Here is a 15,576-nt window from a genome sequence, read left to right as displayed (position 1 = left end):
AAGATGCTAATAAGCTAAGCAATTACACACACACACATATTCATAAATAAATTGTATATCACCACCATAAAATATCAAGACAATGTACAGGTGTATGAAAACATGCAAAACCATTCACAGCAATACAAAGCAGTAATTAAAATGGCTACTGAATATAATTTTTAAACAACTGCATAGACTTCTCAGCATAAAAAGTCTCCGAGACACTATTAATTAAATATTTATACTGATTAAATATACTTATACACATACGTATATGTCATTTATGATAAATAAATAAGGAACAATAAATGTACCACTCAACTTTTGGACTAACAACTTCCTTACTAACAGACAGTGGTGAAGCTGCATGCTCCACTACCAGGGGCGGAGAGCAGACAGGGGTGTGGCTGGTCCCCTGGGGGGGTGGCGCTTGGCCACCGCAATGGCACCCTACTGGAATAGTGGTGCCGGGGGCAGTCTGCTCGTCTGTACCCCTGTTCCTCCGCCAGTGCTAACAGAGCAATTCTAACGACTGTGCTCAGGAGTTTTTTTTTAATGTAGATAATGGCACTGGCAGCTAGTGGTTATCTTACGCTTTCCAATGCAGTTTTCGGTTGCTTTTCATATGGGACCGTTAGCAGCTAGCTATGTGAAGGGATAATTGCAGTAGAAAGTGTGGGACAGCGAATTTTTGTGTGAATAAATAGCCCATATAGACGTGTCCATTAAGGAAGGGAAGCAAAAGGTGGTTTTGCTGTCAGCTTCATCTTGCTGTCAAGGTGGAGTCAATACTGTACAGTCATGGGGAAAGATAAGATATGGTTGCCTCAAAGCTATAAAATGAGCTCCCTGCCAAAGTACATATATGTCTATCATTCTTACTTTTTAAGGCAGAGAAGTTGCATATCTGTGACACTTTCAAGGGCTTTGAGGAACCTGCTGGTGATGTAGTACTACAGTTTTATTGACTTTTTTTCCTTTAGAGAGTGTTTAGGATTTGCTTTTGATATTTTATGTTAATTGTACATTTTATATTATTACTTTATTAATCACCTTCTAAACCACTGTCACAAGTTGATTTACACATAAAATAATTAAAAACGGTTAAAATACACAAATATGACAAACGCATTTAAAACAAGATTAGAACCCTAACAAGTGGACACTTGTGGGAAAGACCCATTCCTTTCTGGTGAACTGTCTTGTACAAATATGTTAAAACAAAAAAATAATACTGGACAACTAGATCCACATAACTTTAGCTCCTAGCATCACTGGAGGACTTTCAAAAGCAGTTTCTGTTCTGTGGCAACAAGGGTCTCCTGTTCAAAGAGAAAAACAAATTCTGGCAACCCGGAAGGAAAATCTACAGATCCTATTGGAGTTATAGAGCAGTAAAGAGTAGGAGTTTTTGCTGACATGGGGTGGGGGATTAACCTGCAGAGGCTAGATGGGAGATAAACTAAGTCTGTGTAGTTTATCAAACTAATATAGAATAAAACAGAATACTGTTGTACTGGTCATAGACCATATCGAAAAAAGAATAAAATAGAATATATTTAAAGTGCATATGAAAGTAAAATATATTTAAAACTCCAGATAAAATATACATTAAACAGATTTTTTAAAAACTAAGAATTCATCATTTAAAAAATAAAATAAGCATAGTGATATATGTCAAAATGAATTTATATTCTGAAAACTCACTAGTCTCCACTACAGTTTTGGGAAATGGATTCCAAACATTTCTTTTCCTGAGACTTGAGGCCTATACTGTAGGAGGTGCCCTTTCCAGTTACATACTGATTAGTAGCTTGTAACAAGAGCTTAATTTTTCTTTCATGCTCCAATAGTCCACATTTTTTATTAAGGGCTCTAAATAGTGTTAGGTAAAAGCATTCTGGTATCCTATTTTCTTGGGATATGACAGTTTTCATATTGATGCTGCTAATGTTTTGCTCTTTCTGACCCATACTTGAAGAAGAAAGGGCAACTGTGTCAACTCTTGTTTCTGTACCTTACATTTCCCAGTGAATTCTATACTCCTGTCATAAATGTGAATATTTTAAAATTAATTTTTATTTTGTACCAATAATTACACTTCCTAATATGTACTAAGTCAGAGACTGCCTCACCTTTGAGCTGAAAATCAGTATATCAATAAACCATAGAGATAACAACATACTTCCTTCAGTTTCAAAGTAACTGACATTAAATACCAATTAATACATGTTTCTACATGCACTTGTGTTACTAGTATTAGAATACCTCTCTGGGAAGTTCACTATTATTGCTTGAGGCGATAGGTGTCGATATGAGGCCAATGTACTTGTTGAAACTTTGAATGGATGCATGGAAATTAAAGCATCCAATTAAACAATGTAGTTAATTCAAACTGTTTTCAAATTAGAAAGCTTTTTACCCATTTAATTTTCTTTGTTGTTTCCTTTATACTCCTTTAAACAGCAGCAGCTAAAGCAAGTCTATAAATAGCAGCATGTATGTTTCCCGTGAGACGTTTTGTTTTTTATTAGCTAATCAGAACTTGAGGTAGATTTGAGTTAACTAATGGATCAGATGTGGGGAAATCTACCTCTTCCCACTTTGGCTGATGGCCTTTACAAGGCAAATTTATAATTTTCTCTGCCTCATTTGGAATGTGCTGTTCTTAAACAAGTCTGAAACAAGGTGCTTTTGTAAACTATTATTTCTTTACTCTGCTTCTGGGATTAGAAGTTTCTAGAGGTTTCCAGGGGGACGGCAGTTGAGACCGTTGAGAGATTTGAAGAGTCAGCACAAGAACATCACAAGAATAAATGACAGGGCTATGTGTGTAAAGACCACCAAAGACGTCTCAATATGAGCAAAGAATGAATGCGGTAAAAAGGAACCACAAGAAAGTGAATAAAAAGAAAAAAGGCTAAAGAATGACAATCTGAAAGGAAGCAAAAACTCCAGGTCATTGACATGCAGGTAGGAAGAGCTGAATTGCATTTATTTCCTTCCTTTCACTAAAAAATACAGTTTTACTCTTCTATCATGTTAAGGAATACTATGTTTCAATTTATTTTCATTCATCTGTGTAAATTCCTGGCCGTATATTTGTACGCAAACAGTTAGCCTTACAGGATTCCAATATAGAAATGTTTTCCTATCTATATATAGTATTACATGAACTCTTGTGGAACAGTACTAGCAGCTTATTTTAATTCTGCTTACAAATTCTTCCAGACCCAGCAGTAACAATTATATCTAAGATTTTGAGGCTGCTCAGTCACAGGTCTCTCTAGGCAGGGTCAGTGTGTCCTGTTTTGCCACTTGAGGCAAGATGGGAAGTGCTGCAACCCCCATTGAAGCATCCCTCAGCTAGGTTGTACAGCGGCAGCAAGTTCTGCTGAGATCTCACAAGATCTCACAAACATCTTGCAGAAAATTGGTGCTTGCTTCTCCACAGGTGGCGGCAGTGCAGGTGGGGCTCCTGCAGGAATGCTGCCTTGGGGGCTTCCACTGCCTGAGACAGCTGCTACATCCCACCTGTCTCTAAGTGGTGTACATAATAAAAATTATTGATAAAACACAGCTAAATTCCGCAAACTGCTAAAAAAAATATTAACAAAAACACATAAAATCAGTAAAACTTTTAATGCAAACAGATAACTAAGTTATATGTCTGTTGATACATGAAAAGTGGGTTTCTAGTGGTTTTCTATTCAGTTCCCTGGTTCTGCCCCTGGTGTCTAGATAGGAACTGGGAAATATTTCTCTCTGACACCTGGCAAGCAGCTGCTGGTTAGCATTCACAATTCTGCCCAAGAGGAACTCTTTTGTTGGTTGATGACTTGGTAGAAACAGCTTCCTGTTTCCACCAAGAGGTAGATCGATTCCCTTTAGCAATTCACAGCATTGGCTTCTTTCTAATTTTTAAATGTTTTTTGCCATCATACTTTCCAATTTAAGCTGTAATCATACAAGCCATCTTTTATTTGAAAATATGTTTATTATATGCAATCATAGAAGTCATATTTAACACAAAACCAAAAAACCCAAAGATGCGTAAAATTCTACTAAAAATATTTTACAGTGCAATCTAGTCGTTGCCCACTTCATCCTTAGACTATGGGTAGTTCTATTTATTTTAAGTATTTATGAGTTGCTCTTTGAGGAAAAATCTCCAAAGCAACATATAAACAACATCAAAGAGGACGTGACCCTTTTAGCATTGTGCTAGCTGCCTGCCTGGTTTGCAATTCAAATTGCAACGCTGACTCCCAGCATCAGAGTCTGGATTTGACTTGCTTCAGGGCGTATTTGCTACTTTCACGGCATGTTTTCAGTCTTTAGGTGGAAAACGAAGAGTCAGAACTTATTTTTCTAGACAAGCAATTTTTTTGAGGGTAACTATGGGGGGTGGGTGGTTAGACGACGCACCAGGGGCAAGCCAAGATCCTGGAGGTGGGTCGCGGCAGCCCAGCCTATCCATTCCTCCCTTTGCACTCGCGCGCGCCCCTATTCCATTCCCTATTATAGAAGCGCTTCCGGCGGCGTGGACCAACCTGACATCATCCCCCGCACCCCGGTGACGTCAGCGCCGGGAGCAGTGTGTGACGGCGATGCGTAGGGGAGCGTGGTGACGTGCCCTATTTAAAGGTCCCTGAGTAGAGGATGGAGGCAGAATAAGCAGGTGCTGCCGCGCAGGGGGTTCGTGGTTGCGGAGTAGCCGAGAGAAGACATTGCACCGCGCAGCCCCGCAGGGAAAGAGCTGGGCCCGAGTGGAGGGGCAGACCCCGCGCCTAGCCCGGGCTGCTTACACGCCGCTGCAGCCGCAGCCCTTCCACCCGCTTTTTTAATTGTATTTTTTTGGGGTTGGGTGGCTGCGGGCGCCGGTGGGAGGGACGGAGCGAAGGGAGAGCGGGGCGCCCGTTTCTTCTGCGGCGCCTCCAGCTCTGAGCGCCGCCCTCCCGGCTCTCCCCCCTCACGCCCCCAGCCTGTCCTGCGCGGGAAACCGGCAGAGGGAGAGAGTGAGGGAGCAACCGACTGAGGCGGAGGCGTGTGCGAGGGCAGGGAGAGGAGGAGGAGGAGGTGTGAGGCGGGAGGATGTGAGCGGGCGGCGCGGAGAGGCTTTTGCGGGCAGGGAAGAGCCTGAGCGGCCGGGCACGGATTGACCCTGCAGTTAGAGAGCCCCGCGCCTTGACTGCCTGCCCGCCCGTCGGGGGAACGGTGCCTGAGGTGTTGTAGGGGCAAGCGCCCTCCTCCTCCTCCTCCCGCTGTCGCCGCAGCAGCCCGCGCTGTGGCCCCGCTGCTGCAGAGAGGGGCGCGAGGGGGCTCTGCTGCTATCGACGCGGTTACCACCACCGCCACTCCTCCTCCTTTTTCTCCTCCCGCCTCGCTGCTGCTGCTGCTGCTGCTGTGAATGATTGATCTGCCAGCTCCGAGCCGGAGGAAGATGCTCCCCCGCTGCAGAAACAGGCGTGCCTGAAGGGGGACCCGCCACATCTCCCCTTTAGCTCCCCACGTCTTCATCATCCCGCCCTTGCAAGGGATGCGCGGCCGGTGCCCTGCCTCAGCCGCCGTTTTACCGGAGCCCGATGTCAGCGCCGGCGAAACGGCTTCTTCCTCCGCCGCCGCCTCCCGCTGCTGCTGCCGCCGTCGCCGCTGCTGCTTGGGAAAATGAAGCGACACCCCCCATTCTGCTGCTGCTGCTGCTGCCGGCGGGGGTGTTAGAAGGAAGGGCGGCGCGGAGCGCTGCGCACACCGCAAGCCCCCCAATCCCGCTCTGCACCTGAGACGGACGGCGATCCGGGGCTCTCGCCGCCGCTCCAGGGCATTTCTATTAACTGCCGACGGCATAAGCGCTGCTGTGGGGTTTCTAATCCCCCCCACCTCCTCCCTGCAGAAGGAGAGTTGGCTTGGTGCTGCTGCTTCTACCTCCTGTCCGCCGCCTCCTGGCAGGGAGCTGGGGCTGCCCCTGGACCCCGTGGTGCAGGGGGTGCGGAGGAGACTGGCTCCGGGAGGCTATGGGGGAGAGTCCCCTCGGGCCGACTCCCTAGCCAGACTCCCTGTCTTCTCTACATAAGGGTTTCTGCCCCCTCCCCCGGTCACGCTCCCACATGCCTGTAGACTCTAGCGTGTAAAATTTTGCTGAGAAGGATTATAGGGCCCCGTGGATTTCGTGGAAACACCTGGGATCTACTACAGGAAAAGGCAGAAAACCAGACCGAGGAGGAGTGTCAGCACTGCTAACTAGCTGGGGTCCAGTGGCCGCGTTGTAAAAGTGCAAGGCAAATCCATTTAGGAATTGGTCTGCTTAAACGACTCACATAGCACGTCTCCATTGGTCATCATGGGGTAAGGATTTCATACTGAATCTAGGAGTTGTAAAGGAGGGGAGTGGGTGTCTTTAACATGTCCAGTTTACATGAAGTCTGGAATGCTTGCCTTTTAAAGATAGGCCACGTCATTTCCACTATTATCTGTAAGAGGGGCACTGTAACAGGTAACTATGTTGGAATTTAAATCGGCACTAAGACTACCTTCCGTAATAGCTTAGTAAATATCTTGGTTAGCAGCACTGAGAAATGTCACAACGGCAATGAAACCAGAGACTTATTTATTCAGCTTTGAATATGGATAACGTTAAATATTACTGGAATGCTTCAGCCATAAAACAGGAAACATTTGTTGCTCTTGTTTTGTCAGCCAGGTCTGACACTTAATCAGTGATCCTGTTTTCCATAAGTACTAGAAAGATAATGGAAAGAGGAATATGCGGACTCTCTTTTCCTGCAAGCAGTTAACACTCTAGAAAATCCTCTTTAGTCAAAATACTTTAAAATGCTGGGGATATTTTTTTTAGCCCTGCTGGTTGCTTTCAAAAGTGAGGAAAATGGCTCCTTAAGCAGCTTGTGGGTTGGGTGAATGGCTATTTCAAAGTAGTTTGTACACTTCTGTACTACCTTTTCATCGATGGTGCCAACCACCAGTACAGATATGAGAGTTTTTGAAAGTGCCACTTAATGCATACAGTATACATATGTGTATTTTTGCAGTTGTGGAATCTGTATTGGCTGGAATGTGCATGGAGGGTTTTTTTTTTTTTTTTTAATGATATTCTGCTTTCTATCCTTGGTTAATAATATTCTTATTTTACACATTCCCCTCTCCTCCCCCAAAGAATCTAAGGATCATGTGATAGCTCAGCTGGTAGAGCATGAGACTCTTAATCTCAGGGTGGTGGGTTTGAGCCCCACGTTGGGCAAAAAATTCCTGCATTGCAGGGGTTGGACTAGATGATCCTTGTGGTCCCTTCTAACTCCACAATTCTATGATTCTATGTGTGATATGAACTGTAATCTAGATGCTTCTTATGTATCAAGATAATGTGTGGTTAGTTTACATAGTAAAGTGCATGTCATGGCTAACTAGTGAAAGGCAACAAATAGTACTGTATGGTTTCTGGTTTGTGTTCTCCTATGTCTTACCGTGTCTGTAGGGCTCGGTCATTAACTAATTGTCCTGGATGGTTTCTTCAAGAAGGCAAAGGAGGGGCCAGCACCTGAAACCCCACGCCCTAAAATGCCCCGAATTCAAGTTCTGTTGCTGCAAATATAACTTGCAGCATCTCTATTTTTGTCTTCAAGTTGGCAGCTCAGGAGACCAGGCAGTATCTTGGGCTAGGGAGATGTGGTCCAAGTTCCTCATTGTCAAGTATACATAATGAGCTTGCAAGCCATGCTAGACCTTTCTTTAGCTGATTGAACCCAGCGAAAGGATTCATCTGCATGTGTAATATTTTGTGTACAGGTCTAAGCTAATCATAATTTAACGTTCTCTTCGGTAGATCCCTGTGTGCTGTGAATTTTCAGTGAGCGTAATTACTAGGAAGCCAGAGACCTTAGTAGAGTAGATGAGCACCTTTTTTCTGTTTCCTCTTAGAGTCACTGTGTGTAGAGTCTTGTTTCTCTCCTTTCTTGTTCTGCTTAAACCAGCCAGGGGCATCTCAATGGAAGAAAGGCATGCAGAAAGAAGCTGCTAGTTTTCAGTTCACAAACTCCCTCCCTAAACTGTCTTTTTATCTATGGGGGAGAGATGGAGAGGACAGGGAATAGAGTAACAAGGGCTAAGCACCTACCTACCCACATAGGCATTGGGTTTTTTAAAAAGTAAGAAGAAATAACTATAAAATATTGCTTAATCTATAACTTGAGATTTAGTGTACCTTGAATGCCAACTTTCCATCTTCAGTCTTTTCTGAAGCCTGAGACTGCATGCTTAGGTTTTCTTTGCTTGCTGGGACAATCAGTCTTGCCTGTAGATTTCCATGGCTTTTCCACTTCATGGGATTTTGTGGCCTTGCTTTCTCTCTTGCTTTTGGTCTACTTGGATCTGAGCTTCAGTATTGCCATTGAATGGTTTGTGTTTTATTTTATTAAACCTGCTTCTGTCCTTGAAAAACCTAATCTATTACATCATAAATCTAAAGGCCCGAATCTATGTTGCATGCAAAAAGGCCCAATGACCCCACTGCTTCTGTAACATGGCTCTTCTTGGGACAACGAAAAGATTCTAGTGTTCACTTACATGCTTTTTTGTGTAACATTTAAATGCTGCCAGCATAGTTATTAGAATGTGGATTCCAGTGAAATCAGTGGGATATTTACAACATACTGCATATGTTTTGTACTGAAGAACAAAGCACAGAAAATCTAAGGCATTAAAAATTATTCCCATTCAGGACCTGAAGCTTTACAGTTACTTTTCTGAGAAAGTTAATGTGACAGAGAAATAAAGCCAGAAGAGAAGAGCCACCATGATCAGAACTGGTAGCCCCAGATGATGATCTTGTCAGTCTTATTTAGAGAGTACACATGTATATTGTTTTCCATTCACCCATTGTGAAAATGTATACGCCATGTATAGGATAGCCAATTTCTGAAATGCTGTCAAGGTTACAAAAAGATTGCCATTCTTGGCCTACCTCTTGCCTTGAACATCCTAAGCCAAGTGTAGTGATTAAACTAGCATGCTTTTCATTTCTGCTAATAGCAACCAATGGAGAAAACATGATTATTTTACTATATAAATGCTGTGGTTGAATTGTCATATGTGTGGGAACCCAGAAATGTGAGGGAAAGTGTAGTGGCATGACTGAAGTGGTAAATATGCCTTAGGAAGTTATTAGTTGGTGAATGGATCCACCTAGAAGCAAACATTTGCATTTACCGGTACATGCAGGGAATATAGCTCCCTGATCTTAAGCTTTGTTAAAACTGCCCATTCCAAAATGCCTCTGTGTAGCATTCAGGTCATTTGTTTTCTGTCTGCTACTTGCCTTAGCCACCCTTGTGAAAAGTTTCCTCCTCATGTTCTGTAGATTTGCCAAATGCTTCCCCAACCTGGTTCACTTCAGACTTTGTTGGACTCCAGCTCTCTCATAACTGCAGACAGCATGGCTGTTTTGGGGGAGTATGTTTTGACATCTCAAATCCTTGCCAGATGTTTTTCCTCTTTTGTCATTCTGTCCATACATATCCATAAATTAACTGAAACTTCTTGATCATTCCATATCACGTGGCCCAACTTTTTTACGTCATGTCATCCAATTTTCTTAAGATTTTGTACACTTGTTGAATGACCAAAACTAAGTTTAGCAACAAAATAAATATCAAGCAACATTATGACACTGCTGGAATTGTTTAACTGGTGCCAAGATAACATCCTTTCTATCTAGGAGTGCAGAAAAGAAGAAATGCTCCTAAAATGACAAGAGTGAAAGTGATCAAGGGGGAACACAAGGATTTCATTGCTACATCCAGTCCAACAGAAATTGTGACCAAGGTGTACTCCTTTAGAAATGAGAGGGAGAAGTTTGACATTGAAGGAGGTACAAAATCTCTGGATATGGCTGAGATAACTGGGTATGCGACCTGTGAATACAAGCATAGTTGTTGACCTATGTGCTGTTGGTGGACTATAAAAGTGAAATGGGATGAGATGAAAAATTAAAATTTTAGATTTAAATTTAGTTTTCATCATCCAACAAGTGTACAAAAAAAGAAAATTGGATGACATGAGGTAAAAAAGATGGATCACTAGATATGGAATGACTCTTCTGTTATCTTGATGGCATTTTGTGAGTGCATAACCCTTGGAAAATAACAATAGTATAGACTGATATAATAATAAAGCCAAAACAGAACCTTTGTTGAACCTGTATGGCTTGCTAAAGACCAGCAACTGCTGGAGTGTTTAATACTCTTAGTCATGGAATGGTGGTTGTTTTTATCTACTCTTATGCAAAAGCTATAATGAGCAGGCTTGATCATCTAGAGAATCTTCCATAGACTGTATGTATAAAAAGCCCAATACAAATGGAAGCAGATATCCACAACAAGTTGTGTGTTGAATTTTGCCTAAGCCTTTTTGGCACCTGGCTGCATTCCCATCAGTCATTGGGTTACTCTAATTTTGACTCAGGTATATATGATAGCCAGCTGCTACAGACATAACACTGCTGGCTAACATTTCATGTTTCTACAGAGTATATTAATGAAAGCTCTAAAATCATGTTACCAAAAAGGCCAGACTATATGTGATGGTGGTTCCTACTTGAGTTTAAAACCCAGAACTGCTCCAATTGCATATTTGTTGTTGTTTTCAAGTATTTATAGGCTACTGTTTGAGGTAGGGGAGCCTGAGATAGGGGTGTGGCTTAAGTGTGTATTAGTGTGGGGCACTGAACTCTGTACTTTCCTTCCTGCAGCATCTCTTCCTCAAGTACTGTTTCCCTTGGCTAGATGTCTGTACCAGAAATGACAATACTCAGTTGGACAAAATGTGCTTGGAATTAGGAACTGTTTCAGCCCCTTTTTCTTCTTAAAACACACCCCTCTTTTCTATGTGATTGTGGGAGAGCTATCATCACTACCGTAGCCCTTTCTTCTTACAAGGTGATGATAAAGATGCACAGCCATTGTTTGCCTGCCTATGTTTGTGACATTGTTACTACTTCCCTCTTTGCCCGCATTGAGTTAGCATGTGAAAAATGACAATCTGACCTATGGTTTATTAAATGTAACCTGTAACTTACTAGGAGGTATCTCCATTGACATGTGTTTAAATCACAGATGTAGTGGCAAAAAATGCCACTATTTATTGCCTTACAGAGACAGAATGATGTTGAAGACTGGCAAATTATTGCAGTTTTAAATCTCTTCTTTTCATAGATTCCTGAAAAATTCTTAGTTGCAGACCTAGACTAGATAGTTATAATTTAGTACTGACATGTACAGAAAAAGGACTTGTTTTCTTCAAAAGCAAACATGAGCAGCATGGTTTGGCATCTGAAATTCTTCTAACTGTTGTCAGATGTTTGCCTCTCTTGTTGTTCCATTCATACATAGTATTAAATTATCTGAAATTTCAGTTATCTAGGTGGCATTCTATGAGTGCATAATCCTTTGTAAATAGCACTCCCGTTTACTTGAACCTCTTTTCTGAAATATCTGTCCTGTCCCAAAGGCAAGTAGTCCCCCCTTTCCCCATGCAGCTTAAAGTGTAAAGTCTGGCAGAGAGAAAATGAAAGAAGGAAGGAGTGCTCAGAGAGTCAAGAACAGGTGGGTGTTTTCAAATGCAGTTGTGGGAGTTGGGGATGGAAATTGAGGACTAAGCAGTGGCTTCATTAAAGGGGGATTTGGCAAGGAGGTGGCACCACATAGGTGTTCTGGGGTGGAATTCCAGACCCAAGAGGCAATGTGGCAGAGTGAGTAGTACTAGAGTTTACTGTGGAGATCCTTGTTCAAATTCCTTGTTGGGCATAAATGCTACTTCATGATCCAGAGTCAGCAATTCTCTCTTTCTCAGGGAGGAAATGGTGTAAGTTGTATGTACAACACATTTTGTGTTGATTGTATTGACAAACAGTGATATGGAGTAAGGTGTCATCGGGGTCTTAGGGTGAAGGGCAAGCAATAAATAATTAAATGATGATGATGATGATGATACCCAGCTCTAATTGTAACATATGAATCAGGGAATGCCATGAAAGCCCTGGTTTGGTGCCTGGACTCTGTGGTGGGCTGTTGAGGGCCAATAAACTGACTCTTAAGCATGACAGCTGTCCAGGCAATTAGTCAGTTGCCTGCTTTGGAAAGAGTGGGCTCCCCCCATAGAGCAGGCTTGTAGTCAGGGAATGTTCCTGGATCCATCTTCGTCACTAGAGGTCCAGCTGCCCTCAGTGGCTAAAAGCGCCTTTTACCAGCTTTGGCTGGTTAGACAGCTGCTGACATTTCTGAACTGGATGGCCTAACCATTGTCATCCAGGTAAGCGCCAGGTTGGATTACTGAACTGTGCTGTATGTAGGACTGCCTTTGCCGTTTGTTCAGAGGCTGCAGCTAGTGTTAAATATGGCAGCTCAACCTTTCCCCAGAGCAGGGTATCACCACCATGTTACACCACTGCTGAAAGAATTGCACTGTCTGCCAAGTAGCTACCAGAGTAAGTTCAAAGTGGTAGTTTTGGTATGTAGAGCCCTATACAGCTTGGACCAGGACACCTGAAAGATTGTCTCGCTGCTCATATATTCAGTCAATTATTGTGCTTTGCAGGAGAGGGCCTCCTTACAGATGCATCTTATCAGGAGATCCATTCTATACAATAAAGGCACCTGGCTTTTAGTGTTGTGGCACCTACCCTTTGGAATTCCCTCCTGTTAAATATTAGACAGGCACCATCTCTGTTGCCTTTTCAGCGCTTACTGAAGACCTTCTTCCAATAACCTTTTAAGTAGTGATATTTCCTAGTTTGCATCTGTATTGGAGATGCGTTAGATGTGTCATCATTTGTGTGTTTGCCTCCCTGGGTTCCTTTGGGAGAAAGGACAGGATATAAATTTAATTAATATTAATATTATTAACAACAACAGAGAAGAAATGGTGATTCAGAAGAACAGAACAACAAAGTCAGTTGAGACTGGCAGGGTAGATTACATTGTATCAGTTTTAGATTATTTCAGATAATCTAATTTCTAATTTTGAACGTCTGTTGACAAACATTTCAGTTTTTGAACACCATAAACCCGAAGGTAAAAGTTTCAGTTTTCGAACACGCCTGAGAAGTCGAACATGCCACATGGCTTCCACTGAGTGTGAGATCCTGAGGCCTAGCTGTAGGCTATTGAATTTTTGGTTTTCAAACATTTCATAACTCAGAACAGTCTTCTGGAATGGATTACATTCGAAAACCGACGTACTGCTGTATGATTATTCTTGGAATGGAAGCATGGGAAACCATTGTAGAGTTCCTTATATGATTTTAAAATCTTTCAGCGGAATTTTGTCATATTCATTTGACAAAATGAATTTAAACCACACAAACAAATATATTTGCAATCTCAAGTACCCACGTGGATTGGACCAGTCCTCCATTTAGTACAGCATTCTGCTTCCCACAGTGACAAATCGTATGCCTCTACAATGATGGCCTGAAGAGAATAGCCCTCGCCAGGTGATTCCACATAGCCATTATGGCCAATAGCTATGGTTGGAACAATTCTTCATCAACTTATGGTCATAATCACATATTGTTATCATGTGTGGTGTAAAGCAGGGGTGGAGAAACATTTTGGTTGGATGGCCAGATATTTATTTCCCACACCCCTGGCAGGCCAAATTTGGCAGGTAGGCAGGGCAGCCCAGCTGTTGTAATACTAAGTCAACCACTCTGTGGCTTGCTTCCCTGTCCGGTTAAAAGAAGCGCTAAATAATCTTATGTAAGTGGATAGAGGATTTTAAGCAGCATACATTGTTCACCAAAATAAAATCATAGCAATTATCCTAGCTTCATGGCTAAGTGAGGTTTTGAACCCAGGTTTCCCAGGCCCCTAGCCCAGCAGTCTTACCACTGAACCTGTACACTGCAGTACCTCTATAAATCACAGTATGATAGAAATCTGCCCCACCTCCTTGCAGTGCCAATAATGGTGTGTGCATCAGCAATCATGGACATGCCAATTGCACACAAGGGGGTCGGAGGCCTGTATAAGCAAATGTCCACCTTTTCTCACAACCATTTCAGCAAAAGAGAAAGCTGGGTTCTTCCATTAATTTTCTCAAGAATTTCTAAAGTAAACTCAAAGGGTTTACAAAAAAGACCCCCTGACACACACACCTCACTCATGTGCTTGGACAAAATCCTTCTTCCTCTCTTTCTCACATGCAAGCATATTGAGGGAGGGAAGCAATAAATGAAACTCTGCACACTCAAAGAAGCAAACAGCTTGGGTCTCTTGCAGAAACCTCCCCATTGGATTCCACCTTCAGGGGCTTAGAGAGATTAAATTTAGTTTAAATTTTGCCTCCAGGGTGGTTTCTGAGAAAGAGAAAGCAGGGGGAAGAGGAATGATCCTGCCCTGCCTCCCTTGCTTTCTCTATGTTTGGGTTGCTGTTTTTAACTGTTTCCTTCTCTTGGAGACAGCAGGATCTAATGCTAGTGATTTTTATGACAGGCTAAGCAGAAAAGATGGACAGAATCATCTCAGTCACTGGAAATGTATTGATATTATTGTGAGTGACAGGTCAAAGACTGGACCATGGCGTTGGAGGTTTGGAGAGGGGTTCAGAATCTTGGCAGAGCTATGCCCCACTTTGCACATAAGACAAACCGTCCCTGGTTTAATATAATGTTGTCAGAAAACGCTGCTGTTATGAGCTCCTTCGAGGCAGAACTGTTAGCATTGAGAAAGTGCTCTAAGCTGCCCTGAGCCCATGGAATAGAGTGGGATATTTAATATAGTGGCCTCCTCTGCTAGGTGGCTGAGACACAGCCATTCACTTCAGTTTTACTTGCTGTTAACAGTGCCTCTAAACAGTGGCGTAGTGTGGGGGTGCAGGGGGGGCCGGCCGCAACATCTGGGGGTTAGGGTTAGGGGGCGCAAATCCACGGGTTAGGGGGCACAAATTACTTGCCTTGCCCCGGGTGCTGAGAACCCACACTATGCCACTGCCTCTAAATCCCCTGTTCTATGTTACTAAAACTGGTAAGAGATTGTGCTGGTGATGGAGAGGCAAGCCCTTAAGTGTAGACAAAGTGTTCCATCATGTTATTCATGGTATTGGTGCTCTCGCAGAGAACACCATCACACCTGCTGCTACTCTGCCAGTTGAAGATTAGAATTAAGGTTCCACTAGTAGAACAAAGGGACAGATTTTGTGTCGATTCAGGAACCCTTTCGCTTCGCTGCCTCTCCCTAATGCTTCAGAAGCATATGGCTTAAGTCTGACACACTTTTGACTTGAAGAGTCATGCCTGGGAAGAGGCATGAAATGCCATTACCATTGCTACTGTGAAATTTAGAGTGGATGTTTAGTAAATTTGATGTTAATCATTATGTGCTATTAAAGATGCCACACTCTGGCATCATAAAAGATCTATGCAGATAGAAAATGGAAGAAAGCACTGTTGAAGTAATGAAGACTACATCTGCTAGGAGTGTCATGGGAGCTGTGCACCTCTCTTGCAGAGGCAATATTTGTGTGCTTCCTCCTGGGCACACTGCAGAGTTGCTTTGTGTTGCTGATGCACAACCCGGTCACATGATT

The 15,576-nt window shown here is 42.8% G+C and overlaps 1 protein-coding gene across 3 annotated transcripts in view; it reads left to right on the top strand.

The window, feature by feature from the left end:
- Positions 1–494: 494 nt before the first annotated feature.
- Positions 495–15,576, top strand: part of HOMER1 (homer scaffold protein 1) — a 79,146-nt gene continuing 64,064 nt past the window's right edge. The window contains exon 1 of one of the 3 annotated variants that reach the window (XM_083703637.1): positions 495–2,955. Coding sequence is in view for 1 of the 3 variants with exons in the window: in XM_083703636.1 (XP_083559762.1) it covers positions 6,323–6,327 (5 nt within the window). In the remaining 2 variants the exon portion in view is untranslated. Of the gene's footprint in view, positions 2,956–4,657; positions 6,328–15,576 lie in introns of those variants that run through there. The other 2 variants (XM_083703636.1, XM_083703638.1) reach the window with 2 other exon arrangements.

The sequence above is a fragment of the Podarcis gaigeae genome (genome assembly GCF_964106915.1).
Source record: "Podarcis gaigeae genome assembly, chromosome: 11".
NCBI classification, from domain to species: Eukaryota; Metazoa; Chordata; class Lepidosauria; order Squamata; family Lacertidae; genus Podarcis; species Podarcis gaigeae.
The sequence above is the reverse complement of the archived record's forward strand: the minus strand, read 5'-3'. Positions and strand labels throughout refer to the sequence as shown.